General features: G+C 36.2%; 1 protein-coding gene across 1 annotated transcript in view; it reads left to right on the forward strand.

The window, feature by feature from the left end:
• The first annotated feature begins 1,739 nt into the window (after positions 1-1,739).
• SLC12A1 (solute carrier family 12 member 1) overlaps positions 1,740-18,808 on the forward strand; it is a 96,633-nt gene continuing 79,564 nt past the window's right edge. The window contains exons 1-4 of the mRNA XM_002825416.3: positions 1,740-1,768; positions 2,943-3,548; positions 16,181-16,312; positions 16,468-16,543. Of these exons, the coding sequence (XP_002825462.2) occupies positions 3,129-3,548; positions 16,181-16,312; positions 16,468-16,543 (628 nt within the window). The 5' untranslated portion in view covers positions 1,740-1,768; positions 2,943-3,128. The remainder of the gene's footprint in view (positions 1,769-2,942; positions 3,549-16,180; positions 16,313-16,467; positions 16,544-18,808) is intronic.

Raw genomic sequence — 18,808 nt, forward strand, 5'->3', positions numbered from 1 at the left:
GGAATCAGAACGCTTTGTTGAACAGATAAATGCCTTGTACTGGTGACCTTTAAGAGTGGAATGAGTTATAGGTACATACTTGTAATTCTGTCTCTATTTCTGATATAGCCTCACGACATTAGCCTGACTGATTAGCATGACATTTACCTAATGAAGAGAATCTAAAGAGTTTTACTTAGGTGTCTTTAGACACTTCTATAATCCTGTATCAGTTCACTAACTTACCTTTACACTTTTTTTATAGACAAAATATCTATCCCAATCTGTAATGATTCACCTCACAATCTTGTATGTGCTAAGTAAAAATCCCCAGCTAATTGTAAATAGCACTAAAATAGTGAAAGCAAGCACTAGGTACAAATTGTTGCTGTTCTAAACCCCATACACAAACTAACTCATTTATTCCTCAAAATAGCTCTGCAACAAGGTAGGTACAATTATTATCCACATCTGCATTTGCGGATGAGAAATTAAGGCACAGAAAGATTGAGTAACTTGACAGAGTTCACACAGACAGCAAGTGGCAGGGCCACGACATAAGTTGGGGCTTCTGACTTGAGTCTTGCTCCTAGCCACGATATTACACCACAATCAAGCTACTCAGCCAACTGGAAATCACTTGAATCGTTTCTTATAAGAAACAAAGAGGACTCATTAAATCATCCTGATTGATAATCAGTGACAGACCTGAGGGAGGAATTGTTTGCAGTGTTAATAATCACCTACTTGCAGATCTGAAAAAGAAAAATCTTTTCCTCAACAAAACTCAAAAACTGAGTTTGACAAAAAAATGTTTTTCTAGTTGGAGACAGAAAGGTCATTTAGTAGTGCCACTGAGATACTTACCCACAGTTTGGTTCTGGCTTAAAACAGTTTTCCCTGCTGGGCGCGGTGGCTCACACCTGTAATCTTGACACTTTAGGAGGCTGAGCTGGGCAGATTACCTGAGGTCTGGAGTTCGAGACCAGCCTGGCCAACATGGTGAAACCCCGTCTCTACTAAAATTACAAAAAAATTTAGCCAGGCGTGGTGGTGGGAGCCTGTAATTCCAGCTACTCAGGCAGCTGAGGCAGGAAAATCGCTTGAACCTGGGAGGCAGAAGTTGCAGTGAGCTGAGATTGCACCAGTGCACTGCAACCTGCGCAACAGAGCGAGACTCCATCTCAAAAAAAAAAAAAAGTTTTCCCATATTTCCCAAAATAGAAATATTTTCAATAAATAATTGATTCCACTCTCAATCTGCTTACTTCCCATGCAAAAGAGTCAAGGTAATATCTACCAGAAGCAAGATAAAATCATTTCAGACGCTACTTTCTAGTTACAGAGTATAGAAATTATCTCTGGAGAACTATACTTTGATACACATGCTAAACAATAGGAGGTCACTAGGACTCATCTGTAAGACGGCGGAACTCAGTTTATCTATTCCCAAATGACTAATGCCAATGCTCATATTTTTTGGACAATTGCTATTAAGGGATCCAATTCTCCTTATGAATTAAAGAAACTCTATGTTACTTCCTGTCTAAAAGGATTAATGGTTTACTACTAGTTACTAGTTGATATGGTACTTAAGGTTCCTCAGGGCTAATGACCTGGTGGGGCTTACAGTACTATTCCAGGCCAATCATTGCACAGTCATCTCTTTCAAGAAAGTTTCTAACCAATAAGCAGAAGCCTAACATTCTGGGCTGAAAGCTAAGCGCCCCATATATTCCTGGGTGACGCTGAAGCAGGTTACATTTCCTCAGAAGAAGGCTCCTTGGTGGTAAGTTGAACACTTCTGGGCAGGGTAAAAATCATACTTAATATTATGTCATAAAGTAGATTCTAAGGAGTAGGTGAGGGTGTCAAGGACTATGAAGAGAAGTGTTTTGTAAAAACTAAAATGATAGTAGCTTCATTTATAATTTCCCCAGGAAAGGTTACTTGAGAAATGAAGTTGAGGATTTTTTTAATTCAAATACACAGCTTTAATAACTGCATGAGACAGACAAGTTTTTATTTATATTTATCTCATTTTTCTAGAACTTCCCTTGAAAAGCCAAATTTTAAGATATCAATAAGGAAATATAATTCTAAAGAAAGTGTTTTAAGACAGGCCAGTACTATGAAATTGTGAAAATTATTATGAAGTCTATTCATCTCACAGTCAAATATAAACCTCTCAATTATTGAAGGCATTTCATTAAAACGAGTCAGTAGAGCATGATTATTTTACCTAAATATAGCAGAGGACTTTTTTAAGGTACATGACTTATTTCTTATAGATATATGACTTATTTCTATATTCATATTTTTTAAGGTTTCATGTTAGTATTTGCAAAACAAACAAATGTATGAGAAAATGAAATATCTGGATCTTGTAAAAGATCCAAGAATTCACAGAAACATCATCTTGATGGGATGTATTTTTTAAATGCATATTCTAAAACATAATTTTTTATTTGTTGCATAGGTAACAAAATTTGGAATTCGTTAGTTGAACATGTACAGATTTTTATAAACTAGCAAGAATATATTTTTTAGAAGTTTTGTTTTTCATTTTATATGTCATATAGTATATCTTCCTATCAATCCAAATACTTTGCAGTTTCAGCATTTAGTACTGTCAGTGAACTGTGTCTTAGGCTGAGAACATTCTCATCAGTTCTTACTGTATTCAATAGGTAAAGTTACTTGCAATGAATTCAAGCAAATACTACAAACACAGGTAACATTTTAATGACTGCATTGGAAATTCTGTTTGCTGGAACAGTTTTCCAGTTATTTACTATCAGATTTAATTATTCACATGACTAAGGTTCCTGGACAGATAAATTTTAGTGAAATGAGTTTAAAATTGTATGTCTTATAAAATAAAACTGTTCCCTTATATGCCACCCTTACCTAAATATATTTGTATTACTTGGAACAAGTTTAATTTTCTTTTTCAATGACAGCTTTGAAGAACATTCTGAAGATTATATAGGAGACAATATATCAAGAATCTATTTATTGAATCATCTAGAACAAAAGCCAGGAGCTCCCTAATGGAAGCACATTAGTGTTTATTTTGATGAAGAAATATATAGATTTTTTAAAACAACCACAAAGTAGATAGCTCAGTAAAAAATCAATTTTGGAAGATGTCACTGAACAACTCTTCCAATGTATTTCTGGATTCAGTGCCCAGTAATACCAATCGCTTTCAAGTTAATGTCATAAATGAGAACCATGAGAGCAGTGCAGCTGCAAATGACAATACTGACCCACCACATTATGAAGAAACCTCTTTTGGGGAAGAAGCTCAGAAAAGACTCAGAATCAGCTTTAGGCCTGGGAATCAGGAGTGCTATGACAATTTCCTCCAAGGTGGAGAAACTGCTAAAACAGATGCCAGTTTTCATGCTTATGATTCTCACACAAACACATACTATCTACAAACTTTTGGCCACAACACCATGGATGCCGTTCCCAAGATAGAGTACTATCGTAACACCGGCAGCATCAGTGGGCCCAAGGTCAACCGACCCAGCCTGCTTGAGATTCACGAGCAACTCGCAAAGGTAAGCTTGAAGGACACAAGCAAGTGTCCTCCCTTATTCATAACTTCAGGTAATTTCCTTCTCTTTCATTACACTATGAATGAATGTGAAACAGTCAAATGGAGAGGTCTATTCCAAACACTATCCATCTTACTTACAAAACTGTCCCTAGTTCCCAGAAAAGTGTTTCACAGATGCTTTTTCTTTGGATTTTTTTTTCTTGAGACAAAGTCTCGCTCTGTCACCCAGCCTGAAGTGTGGTGGACACTGCAGCTTTGAACTCCTGGGCTCAAACAATCCTCCCACCTCAACCTCCTGAGTAGCTGGGACTGCAAGCATGCACCACCACACCTGACTAACTTTTTTATTTTTTGTAGAGACAGGGTCTTGCTATGTTGCTCAAGCTGCTGTCGAACTCCTGACTTAAAGGAATCCTCCCACCTTGGCCTCCCAAAGAGATGGGATTGCAGGCATGAGCCACTGTGCCCAGCTCCACAAATGTTTTCTGACTTAGGATAGAGAACTAAAGAATTAACTAAACGTTAGGCAATATGTTGTACCTTGTATATGATTATAGTCCACTCAATTCACACTTGGTTAAACACGTCAAACTGAATACCAAGCTGGTTTCACGTCAGTATTAATGTCTCTGTGTCAATCATATAAAAAGCAAAACACCTGTGCTTGCTGTAGTTAATACTGTGGGTGCCAGCCTTTAGTGCATAGGAGTATTTTTTATATTCTTTAAAGAGAGAGCAGAGATTTATAAGATTCCGCATTTTATCCCTTCCTCTTTAAAACTTTGCCTGAGGCTCCTGAATGTGCTTAAGCGTATAAAAATGACTAAATTAAATTTAAGTACAGAAGCAGCAGAAGTGGCTAAACTTTTCATTATTTAAGAAATACAGCCAGGGTTCCCAAGTCTGTTAGAAGTATGAGGCAGGACTTTTTCCAATCTTTTTTGAGACGAAGATTGCTCTCGTTGCCTGGGCTGGAGTGCAATGGTGCGATCTCGGCTCACCGCAACTGCCACCTCCCAGGTTCAAGCGATTCTTCTGCCTCAGCCCCCTGAGTAGCTGGGATTACAGGCATGTGCCACCACACCCAGCTAATTTTTTTGTATTTTTAGTAAAGACGGGGTTTCTCCATGTTGGTCAGGCTGGTCTTGAACTCCCAACCTCAGGTGATCTGCCCACCTCAGCCTCCCAAAGTGCTGGGATTACAGGTGTGAGCCACCACACCCGGCCTCCAATCTTAGAATTTAGTAGATTTCTTCTTCCATAACTTTCTCCAAAATATACTGACGAACTTTATCTTCCTGCTCTTCCAGACCAGTTTGGAATAAATATCATTCTTTATGAAACACAATTACCTGCTAAAAAGAATGATTAGATGTCACATATTCAAATGAGTTTACTCTTGCCCAAGTTTTGAGGAGAGAGAAGAAAATGATTCAAACAGTTCTTTTGTATGCATTCATCCATTCATTCCTTCAATATTTTTTTAAATGATCATCCACTCCAGAGAGTCTAGGAATACTACTCTCAGGAAAGATGCTAATAAAGGGGAAAATCTTTCTTTAGTTTCTGCTCACCTTTCCTTCCACAAGAAAATCCATCTCCAAAACGTATTTGCCTTGGCTGCTAGGGTCCCTGACTCTGGGGCCTACCACCAGAGACCGAGTGACTTCCTGAGGAGGAGCCCATGTTTTTAATTTTGTTTCCTTGTCCCCTTTCCCCACCAAACCTTGCTAGTCCTGTGTACTAAATCGGCAACAGTCTGCCAAATGGCTGGTTTCCTTATAGACCTAAGATTTGGATTTTATCTGGCGTATTTGATGCTTTAATCAAAAGAAGTTAGAAATGCGACAATTTCAGACAACATGGTAGCCCCCATGAAGAATTTTGAGAAGGGAGGCAATTTGAACTCTTGAAATCCAGCTGAGGTGTCACTGTCCTTTTCTGTGTCGGGAAAGGAAAGGAAAATGGCAGAGAGAAAAAGGAGAAGAAAAAGGAAAAGAAGGTTGACAGAAGCAGCCCCCAGGAGTTTCCAAGACATAGAAAGGGGAGAAAGAAATTTAGGGCATTATAAAAAGATATTTTAATTGTTTCTGAAGAATTAAAATGAATCAGAGTTCTTTTTTAAAAAGACCTGAAATTCTATCCCACAATACTCTACTGCGTCACACATGATAATTTTTAAATCTGCCTCCTTTTTTAAAGTTAGTATCACAATTTAAATATTATCATTCACCTACTTCCCCAATTTACAACAAAAGAAAATAGAATTCTAACTTCATTAAAAAAGAAATGGGATAAATTCACATTGTTCTTAGGACTGACATTCCAGACAGAGAAAATTAGTTTATTTATAATTGCAAAAGCCATGGCTTATGTAAATCTTTCAATAAAGGGAGAAAAGCTCTGAAGGAACAGGTGTTTAGAAAGCCATCTAAAGGCCGGGTGTGGTGGCTCATGCCTGTAATCCCAGCACTTTGGGAGGCTGAGGCTGGTGGATCACCTGAGGTCAAAAATTCAAGACCAGCCATGACCAACTGGTTAAATCTCTTCTCTCCTTAAAAAAAAAAAAAAAAAAAAAAAAAAAAAAAAAAAAATTAACCAGGCATGGTGGCACATGCTTATAATCCTGGCCCTGGGAGACTGAGGCAGGAGAATTGCTTGAACCTGGGAGGCAGAGGTTGCGGTGAGCTGAGATAGTGCCACTGCACTCCAGCCTGGGCAACAAGAGCATAACTCCATCTCAAAAAAAAGAAAAAAGAAAAAAGAAAGCCATCTAAATGACCACACAGTAGGAATGTTATAGCTGCATTAGGTAAATGTAATAGCTGTTTGGAATATTGTATCACTTTTGAAGAGATAAAATGAAACTAAAGATTGAACTTTGACTTAAAGCATTTTTTTTCTTAGACACAAAGGAATGGCAAATTAAAATATTAAAAATTAGGCCTAAGCTCTGAAAAATCATTTTGAAAGTGTGTAGTAATAAGCTACTCTTTTATAGACTTGCTCAGTTATCTAGGACCCTTCATCTTGATTAAATCATGAAGAGGTATCCACATAGCCAAATTGGGAGTAGAATTCAGATTCAACCACAGAATCTACAATGTGCACATTTCTGCAGCCAGGCCCATTCTACTGTTGCTGCAATTGTATGGCCTAGCCTGGCTCTCCATGTGTAGCAGTCTGGGCCTTCTTTAATTTATCTTTTTATTGCTTGCTAATGAATTTGACTCAGCTACTCCCCTTACTTTTGCCCAGTCAAATACAAGAAGTGAAAACCTGCAATGTGCTGTAGCTATGCTGCCACCTCCTTGTGGCCCTTGACATTTTTATGGTAGTTCCTCAAATCACAACTAGAAATCATCAACAGAACGAACAGTATATGATTATATTCAGACCCTTCACAGATTTTGTATGCAAAAAAAAAATAGTGTTTACTTAAATCATTTAAAAGTAGAAGGTAATTGACACAGTACAAGCTAAACAATACTTTTTGTAACTATGATTATAATGCTTTTAAAAGTTGTAATAGCAATAGCACATTCATACTGAATGGCAGAACATGGTTAGTCAGAAAACCAATTGGATTTTGTGTAAATTTCGGTTATAATTTCCACGTGAGAAAAAAGTTACATGGCAAAATTATCCTAATAGGCAAAATAAAAAACAGGTTTGAAAGACATTTTAAGGCTCTACCTTAAATGAAACTCTAGGTGTGATAGATATTGACAGAATCTGTAATCCCAATGACTTCAGATCGTAATTGAATAAATTCTTTTTATTATCTATGTTAGTAAAGAGCTAAATACCTATACTGGTGACAGTTTTATAAATTTCTGAAAATTCTACTTAAAAGCAGGAGAAACAATTGTCCTTTACTTGCTCTCTACAAGCTATTGTACGAGCTACATAACGTCTACTTATCTTGCAAGATGCTTGTGAACATTAGTTTCTATAAGTATGAAGTCTACCCTTGCAATGGGTAAGAATTCAGTATATGATCCTTGATGATGATAGTGGTAATTTTTATACTAGCTTTTTATTTTAAAAGTAAAATAAATACTAATAAAATATTTAACAAGTACTAAAAAATATGTAATAAAGTGTTTCTCTTCTAACATCAATATTCAGTTATTCTCTCCAGGATAATCATTACTAACAGTTTCTTGTAAATCCTTCCAGAAATGTTCTAGGCTTATATAAACATACACATATATCTATAAATATCTGGATTCCTATCAATCTAACTTTCTGTTTATATTTATTTTCAAACATGTACCAGAACGTATTTTCCACATTGTTCTGCACTCTGCAGTTTTTACCAAACATACCCTCGAGATCTTTCCATATTAAGGCATATGTAATAATTATTTGACATCTGGCAAAGATTAATCTAGTGTCTTTACTTTGTAAAGAGAATTTTGCTTTCAGTATCCAGCCTAATTCCTGTGGCCAACTTTTCATATCCAATTCCTTACTACAGGACTAACCAAAATGGAACTCCTTTTCAGCCTTACTAACCACCATTGTTGTTAGCATTTCAGAAAAATATAATTTGTAAGGATTCAAGGAAATATATAGACTTTCTATCAAAGCCATGTGTCATTGAAATAAGCTATCTATGAAAAGTATAAAATACTATAAAATTAAGACAAATATTATTCTTAAAGAAGCTAACTCTATAGAAACTAATCCAAAACAAAAATCAATGGAATGACTGTATATTTGGACCATTATGCTGTTAACAACTACAAATAATTTGTAAATAAAAGCATTAACTTTAAATGCAGTGTAGTAATAACCAACTTTTTGTTGAGAACTTGTTATGTTTCAGACACTGTGCTCACACTTAAAAAATTCTCACTCAATCCTTAACAACAACCCCTCAAGGGAGGTACTATTATTGCTTTTTTATGGATGGTGAAAGTTTTATAAAATGTTGTGGATCTTTTAGAAGAGAAAACAAAGGCTTGCAAAAGTCAATGAATTTCCAAGGTCAAGAAACCAAGGTCACATGGCTCATAAGTTGAACCCATGTCTGCAGGACTCCAGAGTCCATGATCTTCAGTTCTACTTTCCATCCTCAGTCAGCTTTCCCATGGCACTTTTCATTAACTCATTCAACAGCTGTAGAGAATGGTTGGACTCAGCCACGAAGAAGAAAATCACACTGTCATGATGGGCTGAGCAGGAGGTTCTTCCTTGTTTCAGTCCTTTATTCTGAGACTGTGACAAAAGATCGTATTGCTTGTCCTACAGAATTATGTCTCAATCATTTTCATTGTCACCATCAAAAGCATTTATTAAGCATGTATTTACAAGAGTTTCTGTGTAAAGTGAGTTAAAGTGACTTGACCTCTTTCCTCTGGAATTTTTTTTTTTTTTTTTTTTTTTTTTTGAGACAGGGTCTCGCTCTGTCACCCAGGCTAGAGTGCAGCGGCGCAATCTCAGCTCACTGCAAGCTCTGCCTCCCGGGTTCACGCCATTCTCCTGCCTCAGCATCCTGAGTAGCTGGGACTACAGGCGCCCATCAGCATGCCCGGCTAATTTTTTTTTTTTTTTTTTTTTTTTTTTGTATTTTTAGTAGAGACAGGGTTTCACCGTGTTAGCCAGGATGGTCTCGATCTCCTGACCTCGTGATCCGTCCGCCTCAACCTCCCAAAGTGCTGGGACTACAGGTGTGAGCCACCGCACCCAGCCTCCTCTAGAATTTTGTAAGTCAAACGACATCGTTATGGATACGAACAAAGGAAATGTAGGCAAGTTAACAAACATTAAACCACATAAATCAATGTATTAAAATGTATTAAATGCTTATCTTCTATAAAAGGACAAAAATGTACAAATGTTTTCTCTAGAAAATAACCTTTTCTACGGTGTTTCAAAGTTCAAATTTGCAACTTTAGCATTCAAATTGGGGATATCTGAAATTAGAAATAATTACTAAGCTAATAACAGCCAAATAAAATAAACATTAAAATTGAAGCAATAAACTCTTTAAAGTCCAGTGACCAGAAGCCACCCCTAAAATATTTGTTGAAGTGAACCTCTGCAACTAAGATTCATTCTGGTACTTTAGTTAGAGTTTCTTAGTACTCAGGGCCAGTTCCCCGGGGAGCTCACACTATTAAAACAATCTGTGGGAAAAAAACAAAAACAAAAACAATTAATTTTTTATTATAAATAGTTTAGTAATAGGTGGCAAGAAGAGTAGTAGTTCCCTTAAACTTATACTTGGAAAATATTAAGAACCTTTCCATTTTCTTTTTCATGTGCCAGTTTATTGCACATAGCTAACTTTTGTCCTAAATTATCAAAAACACAAGTCAATTTGTGTGTGAGATATGTGTTTTCAGCTACAGTAAATGCACTATGATTACAAATTGTGACCATTGGTAGTGATTTGTAGGCATAATGTGTAATAACTTTCAAAACAAGAAAGAAAAGACTTTCATTTTCATAATTTAAAATATTGCCTTTTATCACAAAGGGATAGAAATGTATAAACATAATAATATTGATCAGTAAGGTATGGAAATATGGTTAGAATCATATGTTTTTCATTCTGAAATGAAGCTTAGTAATCATCTGGTTCTTACTGGGATTGGTTTTTAGATAATTGAGTGGCAGGAGTGGGAGGGGCTTAGGTTAGGTGGAATAAGTTTGGCCATATGTTGATCATTGTTGAAACTCAATAATGAGTACCTGAGATTTATTTTGTTATTCTCATTACTTTTACATATGTTTGAATATGACAATAATAAAAGAAAGTTTAAAACAACAGGGTGATCATCTAGGTGTGAATATTTATGGAACTGTCTCTCGGTGGTGGTCTAAGAATTCCATCAACCTGAGATTAAAGGCTCAAAATTCAAAAGAATGTATAAGTAGCAAATATCATCTAGTTGGAACTTAAAGAATAAATATATTTATTTTCCCTGCTTTGATGATAGACATAAAGATATAAGTAACAAATAGTATCTAGCTGGAACTTAAAGAACAAATATATTTATTTTCCTCTGCTTTGATAATAGCTATAAAGGTATCTGATATGTTTCTGGGGTCTGAAAAGTCACATTACATATTAAATAAAATAATTTAATCTTTCATTATCAAGAACTCATTGCCCTTTAAACTGCATGTGATTGAAGATTCATTAGTTGTCAAAATTGGAGTGGGGGTAATCTTTTATCAAGTGGTCTTTCTTTCTTTTCATTTTTTAAACATACTTTATTTTACTTTTCCTGAATCCTTAACACACAGGTAAAATTCTTAGTAAATAAATAATCATTCCCTAAAGCTACATAATTTAGAATACATTTATAAAAGGTTATGGGTCATCACTTATGGTAATGGGAGTGTGAACAAACAAATTAATTCAATGTATGCAGGGAAAAACTGGTTTCAGGCAGCAATCATAAAACTTTTAGTCTTTGAGACTTTGGCCTCAAGAACATGAACCAGCTGGGAGACTGCAGGCCACTTGCTACACAGCTCGTAGCCATCAAGTCCCCACAAACCCTCCACCCAAAGTCATGTTCAGTACTTTGATGATGAGTTTACAATTGCTGTTCTGATTTACTAAGGAGGCATTTATTAAAGAGTGAAATCAAGGTTTGCTTTGCCATGTCAGAACAGTAAGATGGCAAACAGAGAAAAACAATTTTGCCTTAAAGTAAATTACTTCAAGATAAGATTTTCACAAAATCCACTGGATTTATTCTTATTGGCAGTATTCAAGCACGGTTAAACACCTTGATAGAGGACGTACCCTGAATTAATTGCACAACCAAAACTAGATTCCAAGTATCTTAGTTTATATGGTGCAGGATTTTTTGGCTCCTACATGAGAGTAAGCAATGGAAATGGCTTCTGTGCTTGTAAATTTACTATCAGACCTTAATAGTCAACAAAAGAAGTATATATTTGGGGTTTTTTTCCCCCTCTATGGTATAAATATATTTAAAACTTTGAAACTGTAGCAGGTTGAACATATTATTAATACCTAAGGGAGAGTTGAACACCCTACATTGACTAAACCTTTGAATAATTTAGAAAATGATTGCTTTACTAACTTGCACATATAGTGGTTTCCCTGTCATCCTCTCATAGAATATTCTTTTTGCATCATATTGTGAAGTCCTAGTGATAAATTGAAGAACCATTAAACTGTGACCAGGAAGGGCATCCAGCAGGAAGGAAAGTTCATTTTAGAGGAAATTTTAAATACTCTATTCATACTTTAGCCTACTTTGTAAGATTTGTTTACAGTCTTGGATATTCTCATCAATTCATATCTAAGGGTCACAATCACCATTGGAGTTTATCAGGTAGCAGAGCAATTTCCGAGACCAAATCTTCAAGTTTAATCAGAAAACATAGGTTTTATTCCCAAGACCATCTTTAAAAAAGGCAAGCGACTAAGGCTGTGTCTCTTGGGATCCCCAATTAATCTACACAAAGAAAATTGCCCTCTCCCAAAGTGAGTAACTACTGATGGTCTGGCTATGGGATCTTGATTAACTAGAATATTGACAATTTTTTTAAAAGTTTTTCTCAAATCAAACCAAATAAATAGATCTCCTAACAAAATAATCCCTTCAATATTCATGGACATTTTAACATATTCCTCAATTCCCTGCTCTCATTGATTATACATTTCAGTTATGAAAAAATGAAAGTTACATTTGACCTATTCAGCTGCCTTATGTGTATAGAATTCTTTCAGAGAAAAACAGAATTTTTAATGGACTGGAAAACAGCCTCAAATGTTTCATACATCTGAAATTGACTGCATTGTATAGATCTGTGCTGTCCAATATGGTAGCCACTAACCACATGGGGCTATTGAGCACTTGGAACGTGGCTAGTCCAAATTGAGATGTACTGCCAGTGGAAAATACACACTGAATATCAAAGACTTACTATTAAAAACAGAATGTAAAATATTTCCTAATATTTTTATACTGATTATACATTGAAATAATATTTTATAGATATTCTATTAAGTAAAATACATTACTAAAACACTCCTGTGATTCAGTTCCCTACAAGTTGGGGTGCAACTATTGCTAATAAATACTTATATTGCAAATATTAGAAATATGATATTCTCCAAAGATTAACATATCTTTAAAATGTAAGGGCCCATCTCTAAACCTAATTTACTGCACCAATTTCTTTTTACTTTTTAAAAAGTAGAAAATTTTGAATTACATACTTGGTTTGCATTTATAGCTGGTATAGATGACCAGTTTCTGCCCCATTATGTTAGCCTCAATTTTTTGGACTGCGTTTATTCTTACACTGGTGTGAATATATCATGTTAGCTTTCAATTATTTGTGCAAATAAGGACTGAGGATATCTAAGATTAACATATTCCTCAGGTAATTAAAAACTAAATTTTAATTATTAACTTCAATCTCCTCTGTTATTCCATTTTTTCCCAATACTGTCAGAAAATAATAAAATAATCTGTCTTAGGATTCATTCCCTTCTTCTTCCCTTTTAAATGTGACCTACCCAGAAGAAACAATAAGAAATGAGCTGTCCCATAGAGATGAAAGATAAAAGAAGTAGGAGGCAAGAATGGATAAGAAACTAGGATATCTGCTCTCAAGTGGTAGAGATCACGAACTTTCAAGTCCACCTTCTGAATTCAACATTGTTTTGTTATTGTTGTTTTTGTTTGTTTGTTTGAGATAGGGTCTCACTCTGTCACCCAGGCTGGAATGCAGTGGTACAATTGTGGTTCACTGCAGACTTGACCTCCCTAGCTCAAGCGATCCTCCCACCTCAGCCTCCCAAGTAGATGGGACTAGAGGTGCATGCCACCACACGCAGGTAATTTTTTTCTATTTTCTGTAGAGATAGAGTTTAGCCATGTTGCCTGGGCAGGTCTCAAACTTCTGGGCTCAAGCAATCCTCCTGCCTCAGCCTTCCAAAGTACTGGGATTACAGGCATGAGCCACTGCGCCTGGCTGATTCAGCACTGTTTATTGATGGCCTGCTGTATGCCAAGCCTTTGGCTGGTACTGAGAAAAAGTAACCCACAATTTAGAATCATCCTATAATAATAGTAATTAAGTGCTGAATCTTTCTCTGATTCACTTGTCACGCAATGACTCTTATGACTTTGTATTATGTTGGTTATCTAAGCGTCACAATAGTATCATGAACAAGGTCTCAAGGAAGAAGAAAATTTGAGGAGAAATTTTCTTACAAAGACAAAGAAAATGCACTCACCTCGGGAAGGAAAAACAAATAAATAAAAAGACAAGGAGAAGAACAGGCTAAAAGAAGAAGACAAGAAGTCAAAGTCACTTGGAGTATAGAGGCCAAATGAGGGCAGTTTACTGTGGGTAAGCTATACTTTAGCCCAAAGAAGCAAGAGCCTTTGAGTATGGCAAGGGCAAGAGCTTCAATCTTCCTAAAATGAACCTTTGATAATAAACATGGATGTTTATTTCACACCAGCTCCATTTTAGAGGAAGAAAAAATGGCTTTATCTAAGACTTCTTAACTAGTGATATCAGAACATATCATCCTAGGCTTAAACCAGTTTAGACCACTTAAATTAGATATAGTCATTCTATAATCGTGGTAATTGAGGGCTCAATCTCAGAGACTTCCCCAGTGGTTTCTAAATCTTTACTAGAAAAGAAAACTTTTCAGAGCTCAAAGAAGTACAGTCTATACAAAGGGCCAGGTAAAAGCCAGATAAGCTAAATTAAGTAGGTGCATCTGAAATTATTCAAACCCACATCTTAAAGAGAAATTATAGCTAGAGAACTATTCTCAATTTGACAGAAAAGGAGCTGTTTCCTGCCCTCTTGAGCTCAGATACTAACGTAATGAGAATGGAAGTCTTTTTCAAAATCAGGCCACAGGAAAAAACCATATAAAAGTTTAAACCCTTATTTATACTACCAACTTCTTATTTCTACTCAACTAGTAATCAGTTATGAAACTTCTTATCTTCTATAAGGTACTAGCATATTCAACAACTCTCAGGCAAAGCCATAACGGAATCTCAAAGAAACTTCTACAGGAATAACATTTTTGTCATCATCCAGTGCATTTAAACTTTTGTGGAATACTTTAAACTTTTTTGTTTTGTTTTCTTGGAAAACTTGTCAGCCGGGTGTGGTGGCTCATGCCTGTAATCTCAGCACTTTGGGAGGCCAAGGTGGGCGGGTCATGAGGTCAAGAGATCAAGACCATCCTGGCCAACAAGGTGAAGCCCCGTCTCTACTAAAAATACAAAAATTACCTGGGCGTGGTGGTGCACACCTGTAGTCCCAGCGACTCTAGAGGTTGAGGCAGGAGAATGACTTGAATCCGGGAGGTGGAGGTTGCAATGAGCCGAGTTCATACCACTGCATTCCAGCCTGGGTGACAGAGCAAGACTCTGTCAAAGAGAAGGAAAAAAAGAAAGATGAAAAAGAAAGAAAGCAAGCAAGCAAGCAAGCAAGAAAGAAAGAAAAAAAGAAAGAAAGAGAAAGGAAGGAAGGAAGGAAGGAAGGAAGGAAGGAAGGAAGGAAGGAAGGAAGGAAGGAAGGGAGGGAAAGAAAGAAAGAGAAAGAAAGGAAGAAAGGAAGAAAGGAAGGAAGGAGAGAGAGAGAGAAAGAAAGAAAGAAAAAGAAAGAAAGAAAGAAAAAGAAAGAAGGAAAGAAAGAAAGAAAACATGTCTATGTGTCTTTCATTGAATTCTCTTAAAGATCCTCTGAGATGTGTAGAGAAATTTTATCATCATGATTTTAAATGAATAAAATAGGACGGGTGCAGTGGCTCACACCTGTAATCCTAGCACTTTGGGAGGCCGAGGCAGGCGGATTGCCTGAGCTCAGGAGTTCGAGACCAGCCTGGGCAACATGGCAAAAGTCTGTCTCTACAAAAAATACAAAAAATTAGCTGGGTGTGGCGGTGTGTGCCTGTAATCACAGCTACTAAAAATACAAAAAATTAGCTGAGTGTGGTGGTGTGTGGCTGTAATCACAGCTACTCGGGAGGCTAAGGCACAAGAATTGCCTTAACCCAGGAAGCGCAGGTTGCAGTGAGCCAAGATTGTGCCACTGCACTCCAGCCTGGGTGACACAGCAAGACTATGTCTCAAAAAAAAGATAGATAGATAGATATAGATAGATAGATAGATAGATAGATAGATAGATAGATAGATAGAATAAAGTACAGGGAGTTTCACCGAAAGAAGCACAGATCCTCTACTTAGCTCAGGAAGGTTCTCTTTTTGGTCGTAACATGACTTCCAAAGACCCTTATTTACTCTGGCTGTCCCTTTCTTTGTAGTCCTTCTCTCTTTTGTTCCTCTTATGTGCTAAACTTATCCAAATCTGACTTTTCACCAGAGGAAATATTCTCACTAGTGGAAGAACATCTCAGGTTCCCTTCACCCAGCCCTAAAAAACACTTTAAAATGACTCACAAAATGAACCTTTCAGCTTCCAGGGCAAAAAATGTAAGTTTCATTAAAATTCTCAGAATATATTTAGTTTGTTTGGGGGTTTTTTGGTATTTTAAGTTTTATTTCAATTGTTTTGATTTGTTTTGAAAAGTTTCATGGAATCCTTTGTTCGTTGACCAACTACTGTGTTTTTGCTATCTATAAAATGCAGAATGTGGCAGTCACCCCAAGTTCAGCTGACAGAGTTGCTAACGGTGATGGGATACCTGGAGATGAACAAGCTGAAAATAAGGAAGATGATCAAGCTGGTGTTGTGAAGTTTGGATGGGTGAAAGGTGTGCTGGTGAGAAACCTCTTCTGATAATAAATGAAAACTATCCATTCAATGTTCCAGTGGATTAAGAGTGAACAAGGCCTGGGCACAGCTTTATGAAGAGCTCCGGGTTTTGTCCCACTATCGTTTGTCCTGTCTCCTTTCAATACCGCTTCTATCCACAGGTAAGATGCATGCTGAACATCTGGGGAGTCATGCTCTTCATTCGCCTCTCCTGGATTGTTGGAGAAGCTGGAATTGGTACGAATTTTTCCCCTCCTAAATAATTTTGCATGTAAATTATAAATTCAATAAGCAATCTTTTTTCACCATTAATACTGAATGTGAGATGAAGGTCACAGAAATAATTTACAGTTGGGCTCCTTTTACTTTGCTTCTTTGATGATGTTTGCTAGAAAGCAAAGGTGAAGAGTTAACTCCTATGAAACTGGAATTTTCCAGCTTGCCAAACAGGTGAATGCTCAAGGAGATATCTCTATCTTTTGATAGAGTTTTAGGTATACAGACATATAATAGCACATTAATTTTAGATAATAATATTTGTATTTGGGGACGTATTGACATTTGCCTCTCATTTGTTACAGAGTATCCTTCTTGGTATGATTGGTAAAACTTCACTGAACAAAAATAACTTGTGGGAAAACTGGTGAAAATGTGACCTGACTAATAAAAATGCTGAATTGTTGAACTTTTTCCAAAGAAAATAATTGTGTTACTTTCAGGTACCAGCAGTAAGAAAACAAAGGTTAATCAAATATTGCCAGATACAAGCTTAAAGTGAAAGATGAAATGACTAAGATAATATGTATATTACTGTTATTTTTTTCTAAATGAAAAATGGATAATAATGACAATATTTTGAGTGGTTGTTTAATGTTTTAAATATTACATTCCATTTTAAATATTATTTCTTCTAGCAAATCTTTTTTGTTGAAAGCATATTAGTAAAGTTTTTATGAAAAATCTAATTGAATTGTATTAAAGTTCCCCATTTAATGAGATAAAAATTAATAATGTCGTATTCCATATATGGGAAATATATTATGAATTCACTTTCTGGAGAAGACTTAGTCTCAAGAATATGGAAGTTCTATTGTGCTTTCAGATAGCACTCCACAAGGTATCTCAATTCACATTTTAAAAGGTAGTTTGTCATTATTTATTGGCTTTGCTCTTCAAAACACATTCAGCTTCACCGGAAGACTAACTCAAAAAAGAAAGGGCTAAGCTGTAAATTGAAAAAATGGAGCCAGTTCCCATAGTTTTTCCATGTTTCATGTTTGGCAACTGCTGGGTTCCTGACAGAGGGCTGCTTGCCGGTTTTATGATGCATAGCAAATGAATGCTCACAGCCGCAGGGTCCAAAATAAGTATATGCCGTTCCATGGAAAATCTGCATCTTAATATTGCCAAGGTTTTGCTCCAGGGTTTCATGCAAAATTAGGTTTTTAAGGGTAGTTTAGTAACTTATTGAGATCATCAAGAAACATTACTTTGTTTGGAGGTGTGAGAGTAGCCAAGGGCAAGAGTAATTCTTTTTAATGCAACTTATTTAACATCCATATGTTTGGGCAATAATCTGAACTTTAATCAGATCTTACATTACTCTTCACAGTCAACCCAGTATTGAGTTTCTTGCAAAACTGTAGAGAATGAAGAATCCCATCTTCTGCTAAACGGTTTATTATGCTATCAGACATTAATTTTATTTTAATAAAGATCTTTATATTGAAGTAGTTAAATTATATATTAGAAGAGAGTAAAATTCTACCTAGTAAGTGTTCAATGGGTTTTCCTTTGAATGGAGGTTTGTGTTTTTCTTTTCTTTTCTTTTCTTTTTTTTTTTAAATTCTCGGAAGATAGACTTTAGTAAGTACTAGAAACTTATTGTCAACCTTACTCAGTTTTACTGGCCTTTGCTATGAACCTAAAACTAAATGAGTTAAGTCACCATCTAGGTCCCATTTGGGTTTTCCTTATTGGGGAAAAAAAGAAACAAATACATCTATTTGTTCTTGCTTTGGGGGTAGATTGAGGAAGAAATCTGAATACATTTTCAAGCCCAGACCCTAGAAATAGAGCCAAAAGGAATCTGGAGCCAGGAGTAACAGTAGCTACAGCCTTTGGGTAACCATTCTGGGCTACGAGTTTTGGCTGTCTTGTTCCCAAAAGCAAAAGGTGGAATGAGCTGATAATGCTGTCTAGCTTGGAGACCTTCTCTGTCTTGGAGACCTTGCTGGGGCAAGATGGTTTCCAATAAATTTAACCATCAAGCAAGGAAGTTGGGTGTGAAAAGCCGGTATGACCTGAAGCAAGCCACTTATATTCAGTGTTTCCCTTTCTTTTCTAAATATTAAGGAGCAGGTTAATTCCTACCCAATGAATTCTTTGAAGATAAAGCTAAAGTACCTTTCTGAACAGGCAGACACAAGTTGAAATAGGCTGAGAGTAGCTTAGTTGTCTTACTGTGGGATGCATAAGAATTATCTGGGAAGTTAGGTTAGG

The sequence above is a fragment of the Pongo abelii genome, chromosome 16 (genome assembly GCF_028885655.2).
Source record: "Pongo abelii isolate AG06213 chromosome 16, NHGRI_mPonAbe1-v2.0_pri, whole genome shotgun sequence".
Taxonomy (NCBI): domain Eukaryota; kingdom Metazoa; phylum Chordata; class Mammalia; order Primates; family Hominidae; genus Pongo; species Pongo abelii.